Consider the following 22,864-nt stretch of genomic DNA (forward strand, 5'->3'; position numbering starts at 1 on the left):
AAGTAGCATCAGTGAACTGTCCATTCATACAGAGTTAAGCTCCTCAGTGACGGTGTAGCAGAGCAGGGCGAGCTTAACAGGCAAACACAACACACACACTATTTACAAGGAGGAGTTCTAGAATCATAATGCCACAGGAATGAAGGAAAGCGCTCGCCACCACAGACTCATAGAACAACGTCAGCATAGTGCGGCAGATGTTGAAGGACCTCAGCCTCAAAGAATTAATGCAGCTTTGGCCCTTCCTCTAAAGGAAGAGCCCTGTTCTCCCTCAGGTCCAACACCAGCTCCTTGGTTCTTTGTCACATTGGGCTGCAGAGTTCTGCTCACATCAAGTGACAGAGTCATCCACTTGTCCAGTGTGTACCCTGCCTTCACTCATAGTCAACTGGAGTTGACTCCAGAAGATCAATAAATCGATATTTCTCATCTAAAGGTGTCTCTTTTGCAGCTCATTCTCTTCTAACAGTGATTGCTACCATGGGAGTGTCAGAACCCGAGCTGCTATAATTTTCAATCATTTAAGTGTTTACTGCTGTTCTTCAGATACCAGGGGCAGAAAGGAAGTGTTACAGGAGTACATTTGGCTCTTGTGCATTAACCTAATCCCTTATATGATGGAGTGAAGTAGCAATATGCCGCAGTAATGTGGAGATTATTCAGGGCTCAGCACAGGCTGAAGTGCTGCCACGAACCAAGACTCACGACTTGATTTTCAAAGCAAAGTAGCCAGGAAAACTTCAAAGGGTGTAAATGTCTTTACTTCCTGGAATGAGTGTTCTTAACGTACAGGCCAAATACCAAGACGGAGAGCAGAGTTGCAAAGTAAACCATGGCTACAGCGGCACTAATGTTGACACTGAGAAAGAAGCACAGGGTTGTCTGTGAGACTGTTAAACACCTTGCGGTGTCACACGGTGGCTCTTGAAACATTTCCTTCATTTCTCATGTGCTCCATTGGTCCATATAAATATATATATATGTAAGCATCCAGAATATGGACATAAATATGGACGAAAGGCTTTGTGTGTACACAACTGTACACCTACTGTCGCACGCTTAAGCATGCTCTGATTCCTGGTCACCCTGTCCTTTTAGGGGCGTCAAACATAAGGCTCATGGGCCAAAACCAGAGTTTGTAAAAACACCCACAATGCAACAGCTATGGGAGAAGTTGTTTTTGGACATTTCACTGTATTTTACACCAGAATGTTTCATTGTATTTGGTTTTCTGTGGAAAGTTTAAAGTTGACACACTAATGTGAGGCCTTGTTGTGTGGTGAGCACCTCACAGAAACTAAACTACCCCTCCATCACATCTCCCGTTAGAGCTCAGTGATGAGACTGGCCCTGCTTCTATTTTAAGCCCTGCATTATTCTTTGCCTTTGTTTCGCACTGAAAAGTGGTCCCGCTTTCTTTCATCCGTGCAGCTAACAAGTGGCGGAGTGAAATTAGACCTTTTGTGAGCTCCTCTTTCATGTGAGGTCGCTTTCATACTGTTAAGTGAATAAATTTGCCCTTTTGCTTTTCACACACTCTATTGTGTCGGCGTGATCAGCTGAGCAGCTGAGCGCAGTGTGAAATATTTAATATGGGGTTGGTGTGATGCCAGAGTGAAGAGAAGAGATGTGAGTGACATGTGGTGAAGCTACTCTGGGATTATGAGACTCAAGAGCTTAACAATTTTGGATAAACCTGAAGCGAAATGCAGAAATAATGCCTGATAGCTTCATGAATGCACAACTTGAAAAAGCCCTGAAACACCCTGGGAAAAACCTCAATCAATCAATTGAAAATACCTCAAACTACTCTATTACAGAGGTTATTTCAAGTAAGAAAATATCCAGAGCATGCATGTGATTGAAAATACAAACATAGCATTGATATTACCTGCCAATATCCTCATATGTCCTTGTGACAGCTATACACTTGATCGCAAGTAGGAATCTAAAAAGGAATGCTTCTAAGATAAAACTGGATAACGACATGGACTTATACTTCACAATTGGAGATGATTCAGAATAGTTTTATTGACTGATTGGAGGATTTCAAAAAGGCTTTGTTAACCAATAATCTCTCATTTGAAACTAAATGCCAGGCAACACTCAGTAGCCCTTCATGGTACAGTGGAGAAAAGGAATTAGGATTGAATTACTATCTATTTTAGTTTGTCCCTCCTATTGTTTAGTTATCTATTTTGCTGTTCATGTTACACAGTTGGATTGCGTTTGTACAATTGAGCTTTTTCTGGCATTTCTAATGAGGCGATGGGATACAAAACACGTTTCATAACAATATTGAAGGTATTGTGGCCCAAACAGATCAAACACATACACACGCTTGAGTTAAATGTATTTCACATAGATCAATAATACTTTTTGGTGTACCTCAAGGCTCTATTCTTGGTCCCATTTTAATTTTAATTTACATCAATGCTTGCCAGTGGAAGGTAAATATTATCTTCCTATTACATTTGCGTTGATACAGTACTAACCTTACCAATAATAGTTTAAAATACCAATCAATCATGAAAACAATAAGTTGTCTGTAATTGTTTTCAGATGTGATCTCTATAAATGGAGTTTCTTGACATTTTGCAAAAATATAGAAAATATTTTGCAGATGATGCTGAAATCTTAATAATACTGAAATGATTCAGATCAGATCCAAAAAGCTCCTACATTCTAACATGTTGAACACACACAGACACACAAGCACTCTTGCCTTCCCATTGATGTAATACATAAACATTTACAACATTTAAAACAAGTCCGACAAGAGTAAAATGTGCTTCTGGTTTCCAGGATCCACAACAGGAGGAATACAACAACACATAAAATGTCATTAATTCTAAATATATTTCTAGGAATTAGTGCAGATTTTTCCCTTTTCAGTTAATGACACTTATCTGTAATGGATAATCTTTACACCTTATAAAACCTAAAAATTTAACATGTTTTACAATTGAAATACTTATGTTAAGATTAAACAGCTTTCATGCCTGTTGAAGAACATAACAACCATAACATGTCATTACACGGCTCACTTTCAGAGTGGCTGCACTCACATTTAGATCTTCGCCGATACCCAGAACCGATCGGAATACTTTATAAAGTGATTACAATACATTGCTGATCCTTTACCGAGCGTAACCTAGATTTTCTACTTCAACATTCACTGGGTTTCTCCAATGTTGCGTCCTCGATTACTTCACTGAAATATGTCCACACTGTCAAATCAGATTGGTTTTCTGACCGCAGTCACTATGATTTTCATTGTTTTGTGGACTTTCTGCTCCAGGGTCAACTAAAGTTACATAACCACAGATTCCACCGAGAGCGTTTCAGAGGCGAAACACTGTTGACTTGTTCACTTTTCTTTGATTGTGTGTCTTTGACTTGGGGCCTGTTCTCCTGCTGGAGAGTCAAACCGCTTCTGGTGAAAACACCAGGATCATTTAGAGAGGCCGAGGATCTCTCCAAGTGCTGCGGCTGCATTGTGCAAACGCTGCTTAACCACACACCGGCCACAGCTTCTTGTAGAAGCACTTCTTCAAACAAGAAGCGGTTCATTTGAAGGACTGGACTAAAACATACAAAATTCAAGAGTTTGTTCAAACACATTCATGGACAGCTGGAAAAGGGTTGTTTTCTTTTCCTCAAAGCATCATGGAAGAGTTTTATAGGTTGAAGTTAAATGGTTTCACAGTCTCTTACCTTTATTTGGCCACACTGATTACCCCTGGGGAGTCAAACATAAAACCGGCTCCAATCCAATCAAACCACCAATCGAACAGATTTCTTAAAGAGTTGCGGACACAACACAACACAGATATCGCTGATGATGACATGAAAGATAGCAAACTAGCATTAGCCTCAAAGCCACGCTGTCGGGGTGAGTTTGTAAAAACACCCAGAAAGCAACGGCTGTGGGAGAAGGAGTTTTCAGACCTTTTATTGTATTTTACGTCAGAAGGTTCCATTTGAAATAGTTTTTTGGAGAAATATAAACATTTTCATCACGTATTCTCTGCGTCACAACAAAAAAAAACCCTGTAAAGTTAAAAGTTTATGATTTATTATTTTACCAGTCCAGCTCCTCGGGATGAAATTAGACTGTATGTGACCCCTGAACTAAAATGTGTTTGACACACCTGGTTTATTTGGTTACACCTTCCTTGAGTTTCATAATGTAAACACCAAAACGTCCCGCCTGCATCTTTCAGTCCATCGTTTTAAATGAACCCTTCAATCGCCACAGTACAGTCAGATCAAGCTTGGCGCATAATTTACAGTCTTCATTCATTTTTATCTCCACGTGGCTGAGAATGCTGCTCCTTTACTGTGAAACTGCTCTGCTGAGAGTTCGTCAATAATACGGTATCGTACCACTTTTACCCCTGCACAGTATTGGTATCAGTGTATTTGTATTATTTTCTCCCCCCCCCCCAAGTTGACACAGTATTACAATAAGTTGTTCAAGATTACATAACTATTGGTTATTAACAGAAAACAAAAGCTGGAACCTGAATGAGTGAGCGCCTTGATTGATTGTATGCCTTTCTACATCGTTACACGCCTTGAAATCGACGTTGGTGATTGGGTTAGTATCTCTCAATCGCCCTTGATTGGGAGTCGCCTTCACAGCGGACACGTCTGCATAGATATATGAAGTTTCCGTGAATTGCTTTTGTCAAAACTCGACTCGAGTTAATCGCCGTAGCCTAAACTCTCCCCTCTGACAGCGGCTTCATTCACCCTAACCTGTTTGTCCCCGCCTCCCCAGCCGACATCTCCAGCATGTGCGATGTGGACGTGTCCTCGGAGCCCAGCAGTCCCACGCTTTACGGCGAGTCCTCGGACCAGTACTACCAAGTGGACCGCTGGCAGAAGCTCCGCACGGCCGTCCGGAAGCTGGAGTTCTGGGAAAACTTCAGCGCTGAGCTGATCGGCAGCGGCTTTTTCTCCAAAGTCTACAAGGTTTGTTTTTTTTCCCCCTATCGTAACCCCACCCCACCCCCACCCCTCTGAGGCCACCTACATGTGAGCTGCCATCAAAGCTCGCTTTGTTTCAGGCACTAATGAGGACATTCCTGCCATTCTGTAATTGGCCCACCAGCTTTGGGGACCTCGGAGTCACAACTGTCACTCATAACCGAGATCTTCCATCATTCCCAGTGTACGATCCATTCAAGCTTTGTCTTTGATGAAATAAGGGAGAAATAGTTTGTAGGATGGTTGAGTGATTGGGGAAGTCCTGCATCTAGTCTACTCTGGTGTAAAGATTTCATTCAGACCCGAGGTCATTGAAGTTGCTTTGCAAGAACAAGCAGAGGTCACATGACAGAAACTGCATTTAAAGCAACAGCTACAACATACACATCCACTCATCTGCATTCTAATCTATAAGCTGCAGTAAAGAGTGGGGTATGAATGAATGAGTCAGTCGGCTTCACCCATATTTCACATTTCCCCAGCTTTATAAGCAAGTTGCTTTATCTTTTTAGTCATATTCATCCTTTCACACGCTCACCCACCAGTGGAGACAGCTGTCATTTAAAGTGCCAGCACAGCTTTGGGAGCGTTTTGGGGTTCAGGGGTGAGAAATTTCCACATTTCCACCAGTTTCACACTGAAGTTGACCCATTTAGCAGATTATTTTTAGTTTTTTTGGGGTGTTGGAGGTGAATCATAGTCTGTGATGCTTCAGCGTCTGACAAATTGCACATTAACTCGCATAACAACATCATGTTGGTGACAGAGGCTGCGAGGTAAACAGAGACGAGCAGGATGGATGCTGCTGCTGAAATTGAAATCCTCTGGTACGAATCATGATAAGACCACTTCACTCTCTCCGGTACATTTATGGATTTCAGGCCCGTTTACGCAACGTTTCAAGTGAAAACGCATCTTTTCGCGTTTCTATTTTTCAGAAAAGTTTCGTATTTTTATAGCAACACTTTGAAAATGATGTCCATGTGAAATGGTAGAACTGCTGGAAATGATGTAGTTTTGATGTTGGGCCACTAGTGGCTGCTGTAGTTTGTGTTTGTAATGAAACCACAGACATGCAGCAGAGAACAATTCTTTGTAATTATTAACAATGTTTCTTCAGGCTTTTCTTCCGACATCACAGCTTCATGTTCTAACACAGTCATTATCGTGGACAGTCGAACAAATTGCATTATTACGGTGACTGTCAAAATAAAACTACCGAGTCCCAGGAGAATATGGACTGGAAGTCATGAGGCTCTGAAGGACGACGTTGCTGTTAATATCCATGTATTGCGCATGTGCAGAAGAACAGGCTACCACAGCTGTGGTGCAAATGCGTGAATTCAGAAAAGCAGCGTTTTATCCCGTTTCCATGGCGACAGAGACAGAGCATTTTCGAAAAGTTGCGATTTTCCCCGTTTCCACAGAGATGGAGTCAGAGCATTTTCCAAAAGTTGCAATTTTCCCCCGTCTCCATGGAGATTGAGTTGGACACAGAGATGGAGTCGGAGTGTCTTCGAGACTTCTGCCTTTAAAAAAGTTGCGTCTCCAGTGGGTCCGAGCCCCAAGCATCCCCTGAACGCAACAAAGCTTTTCGACTGTCACTTCCTCATTTGTTTCTCCAGAGTCTTCGGTATATTTGTGCTCTGCTTCTGTGTCGCTCCTCCATCACTTTACATAATCGTTTCTCTCACGTCTCCCATAACTTTCAAACAAGTCTCCCCTCCCCACATTATCAAAAGTTTCCTCGTCTCTGTCTTACCCGTTCATTTTGTCCTGAAATTTTAACACAATGTGCTCGCTCCTTAGTAGTTGCCATGTTTCCATGACAACGGTTGCGCGAGTGTTATCAGGATGTTTTAGAGTGGACCAATACAGACCGTGGAAGGTAGACGTGTCGGCTGACCCTGGTGAATCGTGTTCACACTGACCCTGCTCCCAGCAGCAGGAGTTCAACTGTCGATCCCAGAAGATGCTTCAAGATGCCCAATTCTGGGCATAGAGTGTTTTTTCCTGTGGGGTTTGCATGTTCTTCTTCCACATCTGGGTTTCCGTCCACAGTCCAAAGACACATATATTCCGTTTATTGATGACCCAGCATGATGTCTGTGTTTGTCCTGTGATGAAACCCGTCCAGCTTGAAACTGCACAATAAGTGATCATCATCACGATGTGAATATGTACAACATCCATGAAAACACACAACGAATCGTTTTACATGCACTTCAAAATGAAAATATTTTCATTACCGTATTTTCCAGACTATAGGTGACAGTCGCGCCTCAGTTTTTCCAGACACTCTGAACTTTTTCTCCTGCTTTGCATCTGATTTTTTCTCCTGTTGATTTTGTAGTTTTTAACTTTAAATTCCGCACTCGCTTTCAGTAATATGGTAAAATTTTGGTTTTTCTGCGTTACTGTAGCAGCTTACTGTTGTCACACAGTGACAGCTAGTGGTTGAAAATGGTATGTACCATATATTTTGATATATAAAGCACATGAACAGCCAAACTACAAAAAACTTTTTACAGTCTGTAAAATATTTTAAAAGAGCAGTTAATATATTGATAAATTCACAAAAACTTTGCAAATAAATACTTTAATCAAACAAAACTAATTATCATTTCATACACGATTGCAGAGAGAAACCTTGTTTCTGAATTCCGGCTCTCCCTCTCCTCTTTAACCAAACAGGTGATGCACAGCACCACCCGCAAAGTGATGGTGGTGAAGATCTACAAAAACGACGTGGACCAAGACAGCATCGTGCGAGAGATCAGCCTCCTGCAGAAACTCTCCCACCCGAACATCGTCAGGTAACTTCACACTTCCGCGTCTGACCTCCTGAAGTGTGTGAGGATTTCCCTCGCAGCACATGTCATCCCTCCTTGCCGCTCCTGCAGCCTCCCACACTTCACGCTTTTCTTCCGACATCACAGCTTCATGTTCTAATTTAACATCACTGCCTTTGCCTTGCACATATTATTCCTACGCAACCAGTTTATATATGTAGTATATTCATATATAACATGGGAGTAATGAGGAATGCATATGGGTGTGTTTAAGTTGGAGAAAATATGTATAACGTATAATGGAAAACTGCACAATAAAACCATAGAAATGAATTCTTATGCTCTGTATTAATACGCAATGAAGAGCAAGAGATAGTTGAAAACTTTATTATTGAAATAAATTATGAAAGTTTGCACGTATCCCTTCACACAATTAATTTAAGTTTTTTTAATCTATTTCGTTTCAAATGTTCAGTTGTTATTTTGTTGAAATAAAGTGTTATATATACACATTAGGCTCAGAAACACTCAAAACTCTTTCTTTCCTCTTTTTTCCTTTAAACATTTAATAAGTGTGGTAGAAAGAAGTTGAAAATTGGAATTAAATAAAAAAAATGCGTAACATGATAAATCAAACATGCTTTCTACTTTAAAACTATTTATCTGCATTTTCAAGTTTTTTGATTATAATATAATGCAGTTATTGCAGCAGGAAATAAAATAAACTATGACTCACTTTCACTGCCATTAGATTTATGAACATGGCTTCTTTTTTTTTTGCAATATTGAAGATGAGTACTTGATTGTTGCTCTTTTTTTCTAGATATCTGGGGATCTGTGTGAAAGAAGACAAGCTGTATCCCATCTTAGAGGTGAGCGGCGTCTTTCTGAGTCACCGTCAGTGTCTCAGTGTTTCAGTGCTCAGTTCTGAACAAACAGATTTGAGAAGTGTTGAGTCACGTCTCGTATTGCGTAATAAGATCTGGAGCTCTCATTTTTTTAGCTGGTTTTACATCATTTTATTTACAAGATATGCTAGTTCGGTTTTCCGTCATCGTACAGAATTAAAAAAAAAAATAAAAATGATAACGGTCACATTTGAAATATACATAATCGGTTTCAAGAGTAAATTCTAATGCGTGAGCTCAGTGTAAAAGCCAAAATTATGTATGTCGGAATGGCATGAACAGGATGTAAAATTACAAATTTATTTGTATATATTATCGGAATTTTCGGACACTAAGTCACTCCCGAATATAATGTGTATTTAAAGCCTGAAGATTGGAAAAACATCATAAATATTTATTTTTGGAAAAATGTTTTTTGAAGGCTTTATTTCTGTGGTACTGTAGCAGCTTTCTTTTGTCATACTGTGCCATGTAGTGGCCACGGATTGTATGTACCTGTATATTTTGATATTAATCTTTTCTCAATATGAGTTACATGAGCAGCAAAAAAAAAAAAAAAAAGTGCAACTTATAGTCCAGATAATACGATAAATTTCGGTAATCAGATTTTAAACAGATTTTTACAACAGATTAGCAACATTCATATATTTAGAAAATCAGGAATTTAAAAGGCTAGTTCTGAGTATTCTTTAGCAGTACTCAAAAATATTTCAATGATGGCCTTATAAATGTTTTTTTCTTTTTTTTTCTTTTTCTGAATTCTCCCAACTGGTTATTTGGCGTTTCAGTACGTGAATGGTGGCTGTTTGGAGGAGCTTCTGGCCAGGAAAGACGTTCCTCTGTGCTGGAAGGAGAAGGTGGAGCTGGCCTGTGATATCAGCAGAGGGATGATCTACCTGCACTACAAGAACATTTACCACCGAGACCTCAACTCCAAGGTGACTCCCTTCTGCTTGCTAGACACTTCGACTTGTCGTACAACAACGATTTCAAGTAAAAACCAATTCTCACACACACACTAACGATCATGGCTGATATGCAAGGTGTCGGAGTTTGATTGAGAATAACGTATACGCTCATCCAGGGACACTTTGATCAAACTCTTGCGAATGGGTGACGTCTACCAACTGAGCCACAGCCGCCTTTAATACATAATACATTGGGATACTCCCATATTTAATGTTTGTAGTGTATTGTAAACAAAGCGCTTTCACTTGAGGAGTTGTGTAAATACGGCCCAAGTCTTTGAAGTTGAAGTTTTTCGGTCCAGTTTGCAACTTTCTTAACTGCGAAGATTTTGCACTCAAGCTTATCTAATGAGTTTAGTTTGTCCCATCACACTTCCAATAAACTCTGAGTGTTTTTAGGAATTATATCTTAGTCAGAATGATTGCGTGGTTGAAGAAATAGCATCCAGCTAATAATCCGATGACCTCCGTTAAAGAATAAATAGCTAAAGTGGTCATATTATTTAGCTTTTCAACACTTTCACGTGGTCTCGTTGGTCCAAAAACGTTGTATTCAAAGTTTATTGCTCCAAATCCAACTTTTTCTTGATTTTCCATCCATTTGAATACTGATCACAGGAGCCACATTCAGAATCTGCTGTGTCTGTGTGAGCTGGACTGGCTCGGCCCACACATGCCCATCTTGGGAAGAGGAGGAAGTACTTCCTCTTGTGGTGCCATGTGCCAGAGCAGAGCTGCCTAATAGTGGGAGGAGTCAAAGGGTGGGCCTACCTTGATTTGGATTGGCTAAACCCCGGATGACATTATAGGGTTTGATTTCTGATTGGCTGGTTGGAGCAACACACTTTTTAAAACCTGAAACAAGCCAGGGAGAGAGAGGACAGACTGTCTTCACTTCTGGGGCGTCATTCCAGGTATTTGTAAACATATTGGGGAAACCATTAGAAATGTAATTTAGCATATTATGACCCCTTTTAGTGGGAAAAGGAATCCCCTGATCCCCTTCCTCTCTCTGAAATCCTCTGTTTTCACTTACATTTTCATTACCGCTCACTACAAAGCATTTCCCAAAAAAGTGTTCCCTAACCGTAGCAGTTCAGGTCTTTTCAGCCCAGTAAAACCATATTTGAGCATATTTCTCATAAAAAGACCAAACTGTGTGCTCCAGGCGGTACTTTACCAGGAAACGTTCCGTCTCTGCAGCAGAACGAGTCCTTGAAGCTCCTCAAACCGGTGCGTGGGTCCTGCTTGTTCCCAGTGTGTAGGTGCATGGCTCTCCCGCGGTTGCCAGGCCTCCCAGCAGAAGCAGTCAGAAATGAAACGCTCGCCATTGTCATGCTAATCGTCGGTTGCTAGTGGAACGCTGTTGCTGCACACGTAACTTGCACGTTGGCTCCTGTGTGAGGACAAAGAGGCCTCTCCTCCGCGGGACGTCAGCCGGACGGCTGCACGTCAGAACGGCAGCCCCCGGGCTGCTCACTCCACTCCGACCCAGTTCTCTCTACTCCGGGACGGAGTCACGTCACGCTCTCCATAAAGTCCATCGATCCGCTGTGTCCGATCAATGAGGACTTACCGCAACTGATATTGAGACGATGCACTAATCAGTTGAGCTTAAATCACATCTAAACTGACAAACATGCTGATTAAACTGCAGTTATTCGATGTTTTTAATGATTATGAAAATATTCTCTGAAGCCTCGACCATCAAACTGTTCTTCTAGTATAATTAACTTGAGTTTTAGTTTATTATTCACATGTAATGAATGATAGTATTACACATATATGAAACTCCTCAATATAACATGTTTTAACAATTTGTTAAAAGTAGTTCTGAAATTTGCATGAAAAAAAAAAAACTTTTACTAGTAAAAGTAGAAACTATTGTGAAGTTAGACACCAAACAGCATTTGTAACTGCTTTTGAATTACCGATGGCAAAGAAAAAATGTATATTTTGACTTTTAGTTTGTCTTTTGCTTGCTGTAGCCATGCAGTTAGCTTAGCTGTAAAATTAGCTGCCTTGCTAACTTCCTGAGTGAAAATGCGTCATTTTTATTTTTTCGTTTCACACAAGTTCTGCGTTTACACAACGATGTTTTGAAAACGACGTCGGTTTCCACGGAAATGGCAGAAATGCTGAAAACGATGTCGTTACTGGGAGTCATGACACAACAAAAGTGGCCATGTTTGTTATTGTCCATCTACTAAGCATGTGCAGAAGAATTATTTACCACGGCCGTGGCGTGCATGCGCAGGAGCAGCGTTTCAGAAAAGTTCAGTTTTCCCCACTGTTTCCATGGAGACGGAGTCGAAGTGTTTTCAATAAGTTGCACGTGGTGAGCCGTTTACAAAAAGTTGGGTTTTCAGCGTTGTCATGTAAACGGGGCCTGAAACTGTAATGACTTTAGCAGTGTGATTAGCAGCGTTGCTTTTTTTTGTTCTTCCTCAATGAGCTGAGTTTCTACGTGTTTGACTTACAAGCTTTGTTAATATCAGACCTTTACCTGTATTTCTTATTACTTTTTGTCTTGGTGTCATTCTTGACCGTATCTATGCAAACAGCAGTCAAACTCTTGAATAATCAGTTTCGTTGGCAGTAGAATGCAGTTAGCTGACTTTATTTGAATCGTCAATCTGTCAAGTCATTAAGCTTGGGACATAAGGAAATGTCGGGACACCAAAATAAAACCCAGATAAGATAAAAAAAAAACTAAACAATAAATTAATAATGTCTTCTAATTAAAGTTATTTAAAATGGCTGTGGTCTGTTTTTAGGTGCTTCATCGTACTTTTCACTTTTTCCTCTTCTTTCGATGTTCAGATTTGATTTGATGTATTTCTGTCTTTACTCGGCTTTGCTTTAATCACATTTATCCTGTAATTATCTCGCTCCCCACCGCCATCCGTCTTTTAAACGGAGGACCTCTAATATCTCATGTGGGATCACGGTTTGATGTGCCCCGTAACTTCCACTCGTTCTCTGTTTGTGCTCTGCTTTTATCTCTCCGACCCTGTCATTCCGTTCTGCAGTGCGTTGATGGTGTAATTTGCCAGAATGACAATAAAGTAATCTGAATCTGAATCTAATTAGTTTAGCTGTCAAGCTTTTTTTCCTTTGATTAATTACTTAGATTTTAGCTTATCTGCCTTTCGTTGACTTTAGCGTTCTTAATTTGTCTCCATTTCTTGATTACATGACGGGACGACTGATTTTTTGCTTTTTTCATGAGTGTTGTTGACGTTTCTGTTCCGTTTCAATCGAATTTGTGATTAGATGTTCTGTACGGTGTTTAATATCAGCCATAGTTGTTATATGGGGAATTAAACAGAAAATACTGAGCCTGTAACATCAAGTATTACAAAAAAAAAAAAAAAAAAAAACATACAGGATTGGAACAAGTGACCACATAGAGATTAAGCCCATTTGGATAAGTGGAGGTTTGCTACTGTGACACTCGAGTTTCTGGCCACATCAAGTTTGTGACGTCAACGTTGGGGGACGTCTGCATGCCAAAATTACATAACAGAGTCTCCAAAAGAAGCTGAGGGGGAAAAGAAAGGGTCATTATTGCCCCTCTTTATGTATGAGCGGTTTTCTTTTTTGCTCCCAAACTGTTGCTTTGCTTGGCCGAGAGGTGAGGTGCCGCGGCTAAATTTAGAGCCCGAGTCTGGGACTGAGGTTTTTTCCCCCCGGGAGCTTCGTAATGACAGGCTACTGCATGGAAACCAGTTGCTGTGCAATGAGAGCCAGATGGCCGAGAGAGACACACACACACACACACACACACACACACACACACACACACACACACACACACACACACACACACACACACACACACACACACACACACACACACACAAACACTCTGAGACTCCTGTGGAGAGGACATATATTTACATGCATGCAAAACCATTAATACCTCCACTGACATGGACTCGTGTCCACCCACAGTTCTGTCTCTCGTCACGCCTCACGCAGAAACTCAGTCAACCGATCACCGAGTCGTTTTTCTCAGAAAATATCGGCTCTTTCATGAAGCCGTCGGGCCGAGGCTCGGGGTGGTTGGGCCGGTGGGGGTGCGGGTGGTGGGTGGGGGTGTGTTGGAGGCCAGCCTGAGCCACGCGGGCGGCCCACTGGCTCCCCGAGTGTGGAGGTAAATTATTTAGTGTGCTGGGAAGGTGATGACAGCAGATCCTATTGAGCCTATTGACTCGCCGAGAGACTGTTTGTCTGGCAAACACACACACACACACACACACACACACACACACGCACACAAAGGAAGCTCATACAAAGATCTTTCCTTCTCTGTTGACGCCATCAACGCAGCAGCTATGCAGCGCCCTCTGCTGGCAGCATTGCTTCAATTCCCTCCGTGTGTCTCCCCCTGCGTCCAGAACTGCCTGATCCGGGTGACGTCTCGCGGTCGGGAGGCCCTGGTGACGGACTTCGGCCTGGCCCGGGAGGTGGTGGAGCTGCCGGTGAAAGACCCCGGCAGGAAGCTGTCGCTGGTGGGCTCGGCGTTCTGGATGGCGCCCGAGATGCTGCGGGGGGAGCCATACGACCGGAAGGTAATGTGTATGGGGGGGCGTGGGCGTATTTCCCACAAAAAAGCATGATATAAAAAAAATAAACAAAATGTGGTGTTTTAAAACTTTTTTTTTTTTTTCATTTAACATAAAAAGTAAAATCCCTCCTAAATGGGAAATTACCAACAAAGTGTCCTAAGTTCTCAGATCCCTGTGTTATTGTCCCAATACAAAATGATTACATTAAACAATACAGCCGGACCCTTGGTCTGTGTCCTAAAAGACATTTATGATGTGAAATGAAAATACAATTCCAACAAAAAAAAGACATTTCATACTTCGCATTTGATCATCAGTGTATTTACAGACTTGATTTCTGAAAGTTTTCGCTTCTCATTTAATCAGATTTTACTATATTACACGTATCTGATGTGTTTTTGTTAAGGTGAAGTAGTTTTAACTGCTCTGAGAGAAAAATATATTTTGTCCCCAGGGTTAGAAAATAAAATAAAAATTCCATAAGGAAGCAAAAAGTATCTGGATACTCCCCCACCATACCTACTGGTGTGTGAATGTGATTAAGGATGTAAAGCACTCTGGGACTGCTCAAGCAGTTGGAAAGTGCTGCGTAAGTGAAATCTATTTCTGGCAAGTCACAGCCTGTTTATAATCCATAAAGAGGTCATCAAAATGTGAGGAAACAGCTCTTCGACTCCATATATTTTTTTTTTTATCTTGATCCACATTGGATAAAATCTGAGCCCTTTGTTGAAATCATTTGGATCTGTGACGTTTGTCTTGAATCTGAATTTGACATTAGATAAAATGCTCAACTTGAATGACACATGGAAGTTGACTTGACTTTTCATTCATTCCAGGTGGATGTTTTCTCCTTTGGCATCGTGTTGTGTGAAATCTTGGCCAGGATCGCTGCAGACCCGGAGATTCTCCCCAGAACGCAGGTACAGCTCCTCTGTATACTATATATGGTTTTTATTTCTTTATTTCACAGAGAATAAAAACAGACTTTTACAAAGTGATGTGAGTAGAATTAAACATAAATGTCAGAGAAGTATCCATGGAATGAATTGAGACGAGCTGAAAGTCATAAACAAAGGTAGAAAAGAGGTATGGAGGCTTCGTACCAGTCAAAATACCATTACAATAATGATATATGGAAAGCGCTCTGATACTAAATTAATTAAGAAGATGGCCGAATCAGTCATTGTCATTGATTTTTTGCAAAACTGTTTCAATGTTTTCTTCATGTCAATGCTTCATCAATGACTTCTAGATTTTTGTGGATCAGTCCTGAATCCGTTTAGGATTATTTCTTAAAAACACTTAGAAACAAACAGTTTGTTGTTTCCGTGCTGGAGGAGTACTTTAAAATCATCTTCATGGATATGAGGTCAGTATCTTCAGCAAATTAAATATTAAGAAATATGTACCCACGAGTGGCAATGTAAAAAAACAAAACAAAAGGGGATCAAGTATAGAGCCTTGAGGTACACCGCAAAGTACTTTTGATAGGTTTGAAATACATTTCTGTGTACAATTTAATACCTCTTGTGTGCGTCTCAGGACTACGGCCTGGATAAAGCGGCGTTCAGAGAGCTGGTGAACGACTGTCCTGAGCGGCTCCTTGATTTAGCCGCCAGCTGCTGTATGGTGGGTACTGACTAACTGTATCTCGACGTGTTTCACAGGTTACCGACAAACACACAAACCTGGAACAATTCAGAAATACAAGTTAAAATGGAATAAGAATAGAAAATGACTGGTAGTAATATGATAAAATAAATAAATAAAGGAAGGGAAATGGAAAACAAAACATCTGGCACAATATTATGTGGTATTAAAATGTCTATAAAATCCAGGATCGGTCTAATTTGTGCTGAAATCCAATTTAAAAATAAGAGACCAACTAAAAGAAAGGGGTAGAACAGAGTCGGTGCAATATCTAGTTACCAAAACCTTCCACGTCTCTATGACATAAAGCAAAATATAAAGTGATCCAAGTGTCAAACCAGTTATCAAATAATTTACTTATTTAAACTCACCAATGTGAGTTTGTTGTAAAAATGGAAAGGAAATCAGATGAAATGGAAAGAAGTAGAAAAAGGGTAAAAACAATATCAGTTGAATTTAATTAATAATGTGTCATGGGTCTCAAGCCGGCCATGGTCCTCTGGTGCACAACCTTGATATCTAAAACGTTGAGAGGCTTTTTTACACAATAACATTTTAAAGTGAAAAGTTTTGTTGAGTTGACACGATAACGGAGCCGCTGAAAACGCAACTTTTCAAAAATCCTCCGTCTCAGTCTTTGCAGAAACAGGCGAAAACGCAACTTTTGGAAAACGCGTATAACAATCCAACTCGGCCTGCCCATATGAATGTCTGCGTTCTCCCATTGTCGATGTTTACAGTGTGCTGCTCTCTGCTGCAAAAACAACCGACAGCGTCCACTGCTGGCCCAACATGCAAACTACATTGTTTCGTCCGTTTCAGCGGAAACGGACATCGCCTTCAAGACGCTACTGTGAAAACGGGAAACTTTTCTGAAATGAAAATGCAAAATAATATGCCTTTCCACTTGAAACGTCGTCGTGTGAACGAGGTCTCAGTGACGTTTTTAGTGGAGTTTTTTTTAACAATAATAAATAACAATTCCATACGCACTTTTCATTCTAAAAAAGAAAAATAACACAAGTGGAAGATTTAATAGATCATTTAATTTAGTAGATCATTGAAAGGCTTTAAATAGAAGTAAGTAAGTGAGGAAAAGGATGCATTTTGAAACAAAGGAAGACATTTTGAGAGATAAAAGTAAATTTTTGAGAGACTGCTTGAACACCGCTGAGGCTCATTGGAGTCTTCAGGCCGTCATGTTCTGTCCATATTTAAGCCGAGCTTTGTCCTGCTGTCTCTCTCAGGTGGAGTCCTTCAGGCGGCCGGCCTTCACGGAGCTGCTGGACGAGCTGGGGGAAGTTGCCGAGAGTCTGGAGTCCCCGCCGAAGCCCGAGCTGACCACCAGTTGAGCGGATCGGTGAGGGGAAACCTGGAACCTCAGGCTGCGTTGGGATGTTTGTCGCTCTCCGTCCGGACAGAAAGACGGACTGAGTCTCACAGGAAAAAAAAAAAAAACAAAACATAAAAAGCAAGAAGAAAACCTGGATGTTTCCGTGGCAACACTCCGCTCCTCCACTGAACTCCACTGAGCTGCTGGTCGGGGTTTTGTTTTTTTGTTTCTTTTTCTTTTTCTCACGGACATTTCTGCTTCGACACGCTAGAGTACAGACGATTCGTAGGTAGGAGTGAACACACATTTGTTTCTGTTGTTTTTCGTCGAAACAAGAGACGCTCTGGCTGAGCGGTTCGTTCAGATCATCAGGTCTGTGGAGTCGCTCTCCACGAGGCGGTTTGACAGTGAAATGACTGCTGTCTGCTTACATGTGGAAAGTGTGTGTGAACAACAATTTCTATGTGTGTTTTTAATCTGTCTTTTGTTCACATTAAAGCCTCATTTACACGACAACGTTTTCAAGAATGAAAATGGAAATAGCATTTTTGGGGGGGGGGGGGGGGTTTGAATATGAGACATTTTCAAAAGGTTGCAGTGTAAGCAGGAAGCTTTTCTAAAACAAAAATGCAAAAACAATGCATTTTCACTTGAAACATCGTCGTGTAAACGGGGCATGAGACACACACACACACACATGCCAACAAGGACACGTAAATGTCTCTGTCTTCACGTCATTCAGTTTGTCTGAATTGTCTGGTGAATTCTGCTCTAATGCTTTGACGGAGATTCCTCCAGACGTGTGGGTTTTCTGTGCCCTCAATCCGGGTTGCGTGCCTCTTCTTTCTCCACTCTGTCCTTTTACTGTGCAGCCCTCATAACACACATTACACATGAATTTAATTTACAGCAAAAAAAAGAATGTCAGTGGTGGGATTTGAACCTGTGAACCTCAAAGCAAATCCGCTCTCTAACCTGGAGGCCACCACTGGTCCTGACTCCTCACTATGGTAAAATGAGGTCGTTAAAAATGCTGCAGTTTGTAGCCAGACCACTTGGTGGTGCTGTAGTTTTAGAATACAGCCACCCAAGCATGTATGCTGGCAGTGAACGTTGAAGCTCCTTTCTTCATCATATAGGTCGACACAGTATCTGCTGTATGTAAGAAATGCGTTTCCACTTATGCAGATGACGGGGTGGTAAACGTAAAGATTCAAGAGTGAGCAGCACAAGCATTACTCTGGGATCTGACATTAATATTATCGTAGCTCTATAGAATTTTTTTTTTTCTACGACGATGCTGCTCATGTGCGGTACTGTGCCTTTAAGGAAAGTTTCCAGTTTGCATCGTCGTCATGTCAACCAACAGTTAAAACACAACAGAAATTTGACATTTTATTTGAAAGAATCATGTGAAGGAAGCCTAAGAAGTCAAGCTCATTGACTGGAGAACTGACATTACAGGGACCGGACGTCATATCGATGTCAGATTGATTAAAGAGAGCCTGTGAGTCTAGACTGAGGGGAATTAAAACCACTGAGAGGCACTACACTGCTTGTACAAATCCAGCTGAGTGAGAAATGATCTGAGGTGGAGGTGAAGACAGACATTTACTGATTCGTATGACACACTTACAACTTCCTTCAGGTACACACACACACACACACACACATACACACTCACTGCTATTCTACCCCCGTTATCTTGGCTGCACTTCTTCGTTCTGCTCTTCAGACCCTTCACTGGGACAAAAACACCGCTCTGCTTTTCTATCCAGATAAGTAATTTTGAGACATTCATCTTGTTGAGTCTGCATCCGGTTAACAGTTCACGCACTCATTCATTTGACATCGTTCTGTCTAATCTATTTATTATTTTTACAAAACGACTCTTTCCGTAGAATAATACTGGAGATTTCAGCTCATAGCGAGAAGAAAATAGGCCATTTAGCCTCTATTTAGCACAATGAGTCTCGTTCTCAACTCGATTCTGCAGTAAAATTTAGAAAACGTGATAGTTTTCATTGTTTATTAAAGTAAATGTCTTGTTTTGTATTGTTGCTTGTTTTGAGTTGTTTGAGTTAGAGCGTGTAAATATTTAAGCTTTTTTTCTCTTTAGCTCACAACGTTTTATTGTTTTCCAGAGGAGCTAAACATTCTGAGTTCACCATGTTCTGGCTTTCTTTGTGTTCTTAGAGAGATTTTTCTGGCAGCTACAAAACAAAATGCATCGGTTTGCTCATTCAAAGTCACTTTGTTGTGTTTCTGGTGGAAATAAATGAAAATAATCATCATAACTTTATTTCCACATTCTTTTCTTTAATTCATTTTTTTGTGACATTCCTCCATTTTCATTTTATTTACTTCAATAAACCTTGCTAAAAATTGACATCATTGTGTGTGTTGCTGGAAATCAACTGCTGTTACATTTAAATACAAATGTGAAACTTAATTATGTGACTTTTTTTGTAGAAACTACTACAAAAATATGAAGAAAAAGAAAACAACAAACGTCACAACTTTTATTCAAAGACGTTACAGCAACTGAAGTTAACAAATGGACTCGGAGCACAGTCAGGTAATACCACTTCATACCACCAGGTGGTGCTTTGAGCTGCAAAACGGTTTATTCAGTTTTGACCCTGGTTTGTAGGACACGACTCGTCTCTGCAAAAAACAACTGAAGGAAAGCGCAACGTCTTTGTTTTTGTTTCTGGAAAGTTTACACTGCCACTTTTTTGAAAATGATTTACGAAGAAATGCTGAAAATGATGTAGTTTTGATGTTGGGCCTCCAGTGGGTGCTGTTGTTTGTGTTTGTAATCAAACCACACACATGCAGCAGAGAATAATACGTTATAAACATTAACAATGGAACAACTCAGACATTCTCGCGGGCAGACGACCAAGTTGGATTGTTATTACGGTGACTGTCAAAATAAAACCACCAAGTCCCAGGAGAATGTGGACTGGGAGTCATGACACTCGAGGAAACATTGTTCTTATTGTAACTCTACTGAGCATGTGCAACGGCCTTGGCGCACAGGAGCAAAATTTTCAAAAAGGTGCATTTTTCCTGTTTCCACAGAAACAGACGGATCTTTGTCAAAAAGTTTCAGCTTGGGAGCCACTTTGAAATGCCGGGCATTTTCAGTACGTGTGAGCAGCGCTGTCGTGTAAATGGACACCCAAAACGTAACTAAAGTTTCCCGTTAAAACTGGGGCCTAAAAAACCGTATCGTTTTTTTTCAAGAGCTCAGCTTTGTTAGACTTTTTGTTCTTTAATGAGCTTCGAATCCTCAATGTAAGATCAATGCTTTGGATTGGCGACGGAAAGTAAAAAAAACCTGCGCACGCACAGGCAGAATATGCCCCAAACCTGAAACCCCAATGAGTACCCCACTTTCATTTTGACACACTGACGTGTAAACAAACCAGCGTCTTGTCCCTGTAAGTTTCGATCCAAGAAACATCTGTTGCCTTCATGAGTGCTTACCAAAGCACTTACTTCGCCCAGGGAGTGCTCCACCAGGTTAATTACGAGTCTTTTGAAGCAAAGCCTTTTAGCATAATCAGCGTGAAAATCAAATGCAAATATTTCCGAATGAATGGACCAAAGTGAAGCATCCCTTTGAGCCGTTACGCTCCAGCTCTCTCTTCAGACTGTCCAGCCGTTCTCACTCTGTTGTCAAATAAACTGACATAAAGGCGTCGCACAAACACATCAAAAGATCATGAAAGATTCAGTGTCCGCTTTCAGGGTTCCAGCAGCACGCTCGCTCTGCTCGCCACCGCCCCCTCCGACATCAAAATATAAAGAATGGCTCTGATGAGGATGAATTATGCAACACTGATCGGTTTTTCTGTTCTTTCTGGATGTGTTTCGTTTAATGACGGTTGTACAGGGAGAATGAGGTTGCAGGGGCCAGGAGGGAAAGGCAAAGTGCTTTACAAAGGCACTGCAACATTAGCTGTGGCTGTACACTAATTACAAGCATATTGATTCAGGACCTCTCCATTGCACATTCATGCACCTGGGAAATCCAAAAGTTACCAGTTGGGATGTCGAGGTTAGAGAAGTGGACTTGGGATCAGAAGTACTCGGGTCCAAATGGAACTGCAGGTCACCTGGTCAAGGGACCCTGAGCAGGACCCTTTGCTCTGGAGATGAACCGGTACCGGTACAAGTATTTGGTACTGAGGTGTTTTCATTCCTGCGATGGTTTTAATCATTGCAGTGATTTCTGGGGTATAATTTAATGGGTCTGTACACGCCTGACTGAGCTCTTTCACTTCTAAAATGCAGAAACTTTCAGTTACAAGTAAACCACTAATTAAGTGGAGCCGATGGGATGCATTACCCAGACTGTCCACGCAGTGGAAGTGTTTCCTCAAACAACTCAAACCTGAAGCTGAACTATCAGCATTATCACAGTCAACGGTGGTGTTTTTCTCTGAAAATCCCTCTGAAAATGACAAATCATGAGAATTACTGACTGCATTAGACCCATAATGTTGCCTAACAAGACCGATGACCCAATGACTGTCAAACACTGCAAAAGTGTCCGACTTGGAGATAAAATAACCTGTTTTAGTACTTTACCTCACCTCACTTCTCCTTGGCGATAACATTTTTTTTTATATTTTATAGCTACTTGTGGTCTGTACAGTTTGTTCTACAAAGGCTCCTTGAACACTAAGATGTCCTTATAAAAAAAAAGCATTTCTCCTCATTAAAGTCAGACTATAAAACAGCTTGTATTTATGCCCTCTAATCACATGTTTCCTGTTCAGATTTAAATTAAAGCACTCCAAGAAATGCCTGGAGAGCTCTGGCAGAGTGACTGAAAACAACCCAACGCTGAAGAAAAATGCCAATGAATGTCACTATGAATTTATAAAGCAACATGTAGCCACCACTAATGTAATATCTACATGATAATTTTGCCAATTTAAAACGTGATAAGTCTATAATGTAATAACTTAACAAGGAAAAAAAAGAAAATAAAACAATTCACAATAATATTTGATGATGTACTGAACAGGCAATAATGAATTAAGTAATTAAAAATGTAGTAACAAAGTTTTAAAATGCAATAGTTCTTCTGCACATGCACGAGTAGACTCAAGACAGCAAGATAGGGACAACTTCAGAATGTACCGGCGCTTCTCCATTAAAGTGTATACACACTCTACAGAATACTACACCATCATCTGCATACATGGACACAAATTTCGGCGATTCAGCAGATTCTCCGTGGGCCTGTATGACGAAGAGAGACAGATTGAAGCAGTTTGTTCTCTGTGTGCGTGTGTGGGAGTTTGAATTTCTGGAAAGCACAGCTCCAACTATTGGCCAGACATTCAAACTACAAGTGTTTTCAGTGTTTCTATTTGTCCTGTCGTCATTTTCCGAAAGTAAAAATTTTCCAAAATTAAAAGTCAGAAAATGATGCAGTTTCCAGTTGATTTTTGTCGTATAGTATTTGTTGGTAAATTGCCTGCAGGCGTATACACGAGTGTGTTTGTCCTGTGATGAACTGGTGACTTCATCAGCTCGGTGACCCTGAGCCGGCTGAAGTGGTGTATAAAAATAGATAGATGGAGGGATGAAGTGCTTGGATGGTGGTGGTCACAGGTAA

The 22,864-nt window shown here is 40.9% G+C and overlaps 1 protein-coding gene across 2 annotated transcripts in view; it reads left to right on the plus strand.

Annotated features, from left to right (window-relative positions):
- LOC308112156 (dual specificity testis-specific protein kinase 1) overlaps positions 1-19,618 on the plus strand; it is a 33,089-nt gene extending 13,471 nt beyond the window's left edge. Inside the window, exons 3-10 of one of the 2 annotated variants that reach the window (XM_080467434.1) lie at positions 4,787-4,980; positions 7,690-7,811; positions 8,611-8,659; positions 9,484-9,633; positions 14,067-14,240; positions 15,077-15,160; positions 15,783-15,869; positions 17,138-19,618. In XM_080467434.1, the coding sequence (XP_080323560.1) occupies positions 4,787-4,980; positions 7,690-7,811; positions 8,611-8,659; positions 9,484-9,633; positions 14,067-14,240; positions 15,077-15,160; positions 15,783-15,869; positions 17,138-17,242 (965 nt within the window). In that variant the 3' untranslated portion in view covers positions 17,243-19,618. Of the gene's footprint in view, positions 1-4,786; positions 4,981-7,689; positions 7,812-8,610; positions 8,660-9,483; positions 9,634-14,066; positions 14,241-15,076; positions 15,161-15,782; positions 15,874-17,137 lie in introns of both variants that reach the window. The other variant, XM_080467433.1, reaches the window with a different exon arrangement.
- The last annotated feature ends 3,246 nt before the right edge of the window (positions 19,619-22,864 follow it).

This window comes from Lipophrys pholis (assembly GCF_963383615.2).
Source record: "Lipophrys pholis genome assembly, chromosome: 7".
Lineage (NCBI taxonomy): Eukaryota > Metazoa > Chordata > Actinopteri > Blenniiformes > Blenniidae > Lipophrys > Lipophrys pholis.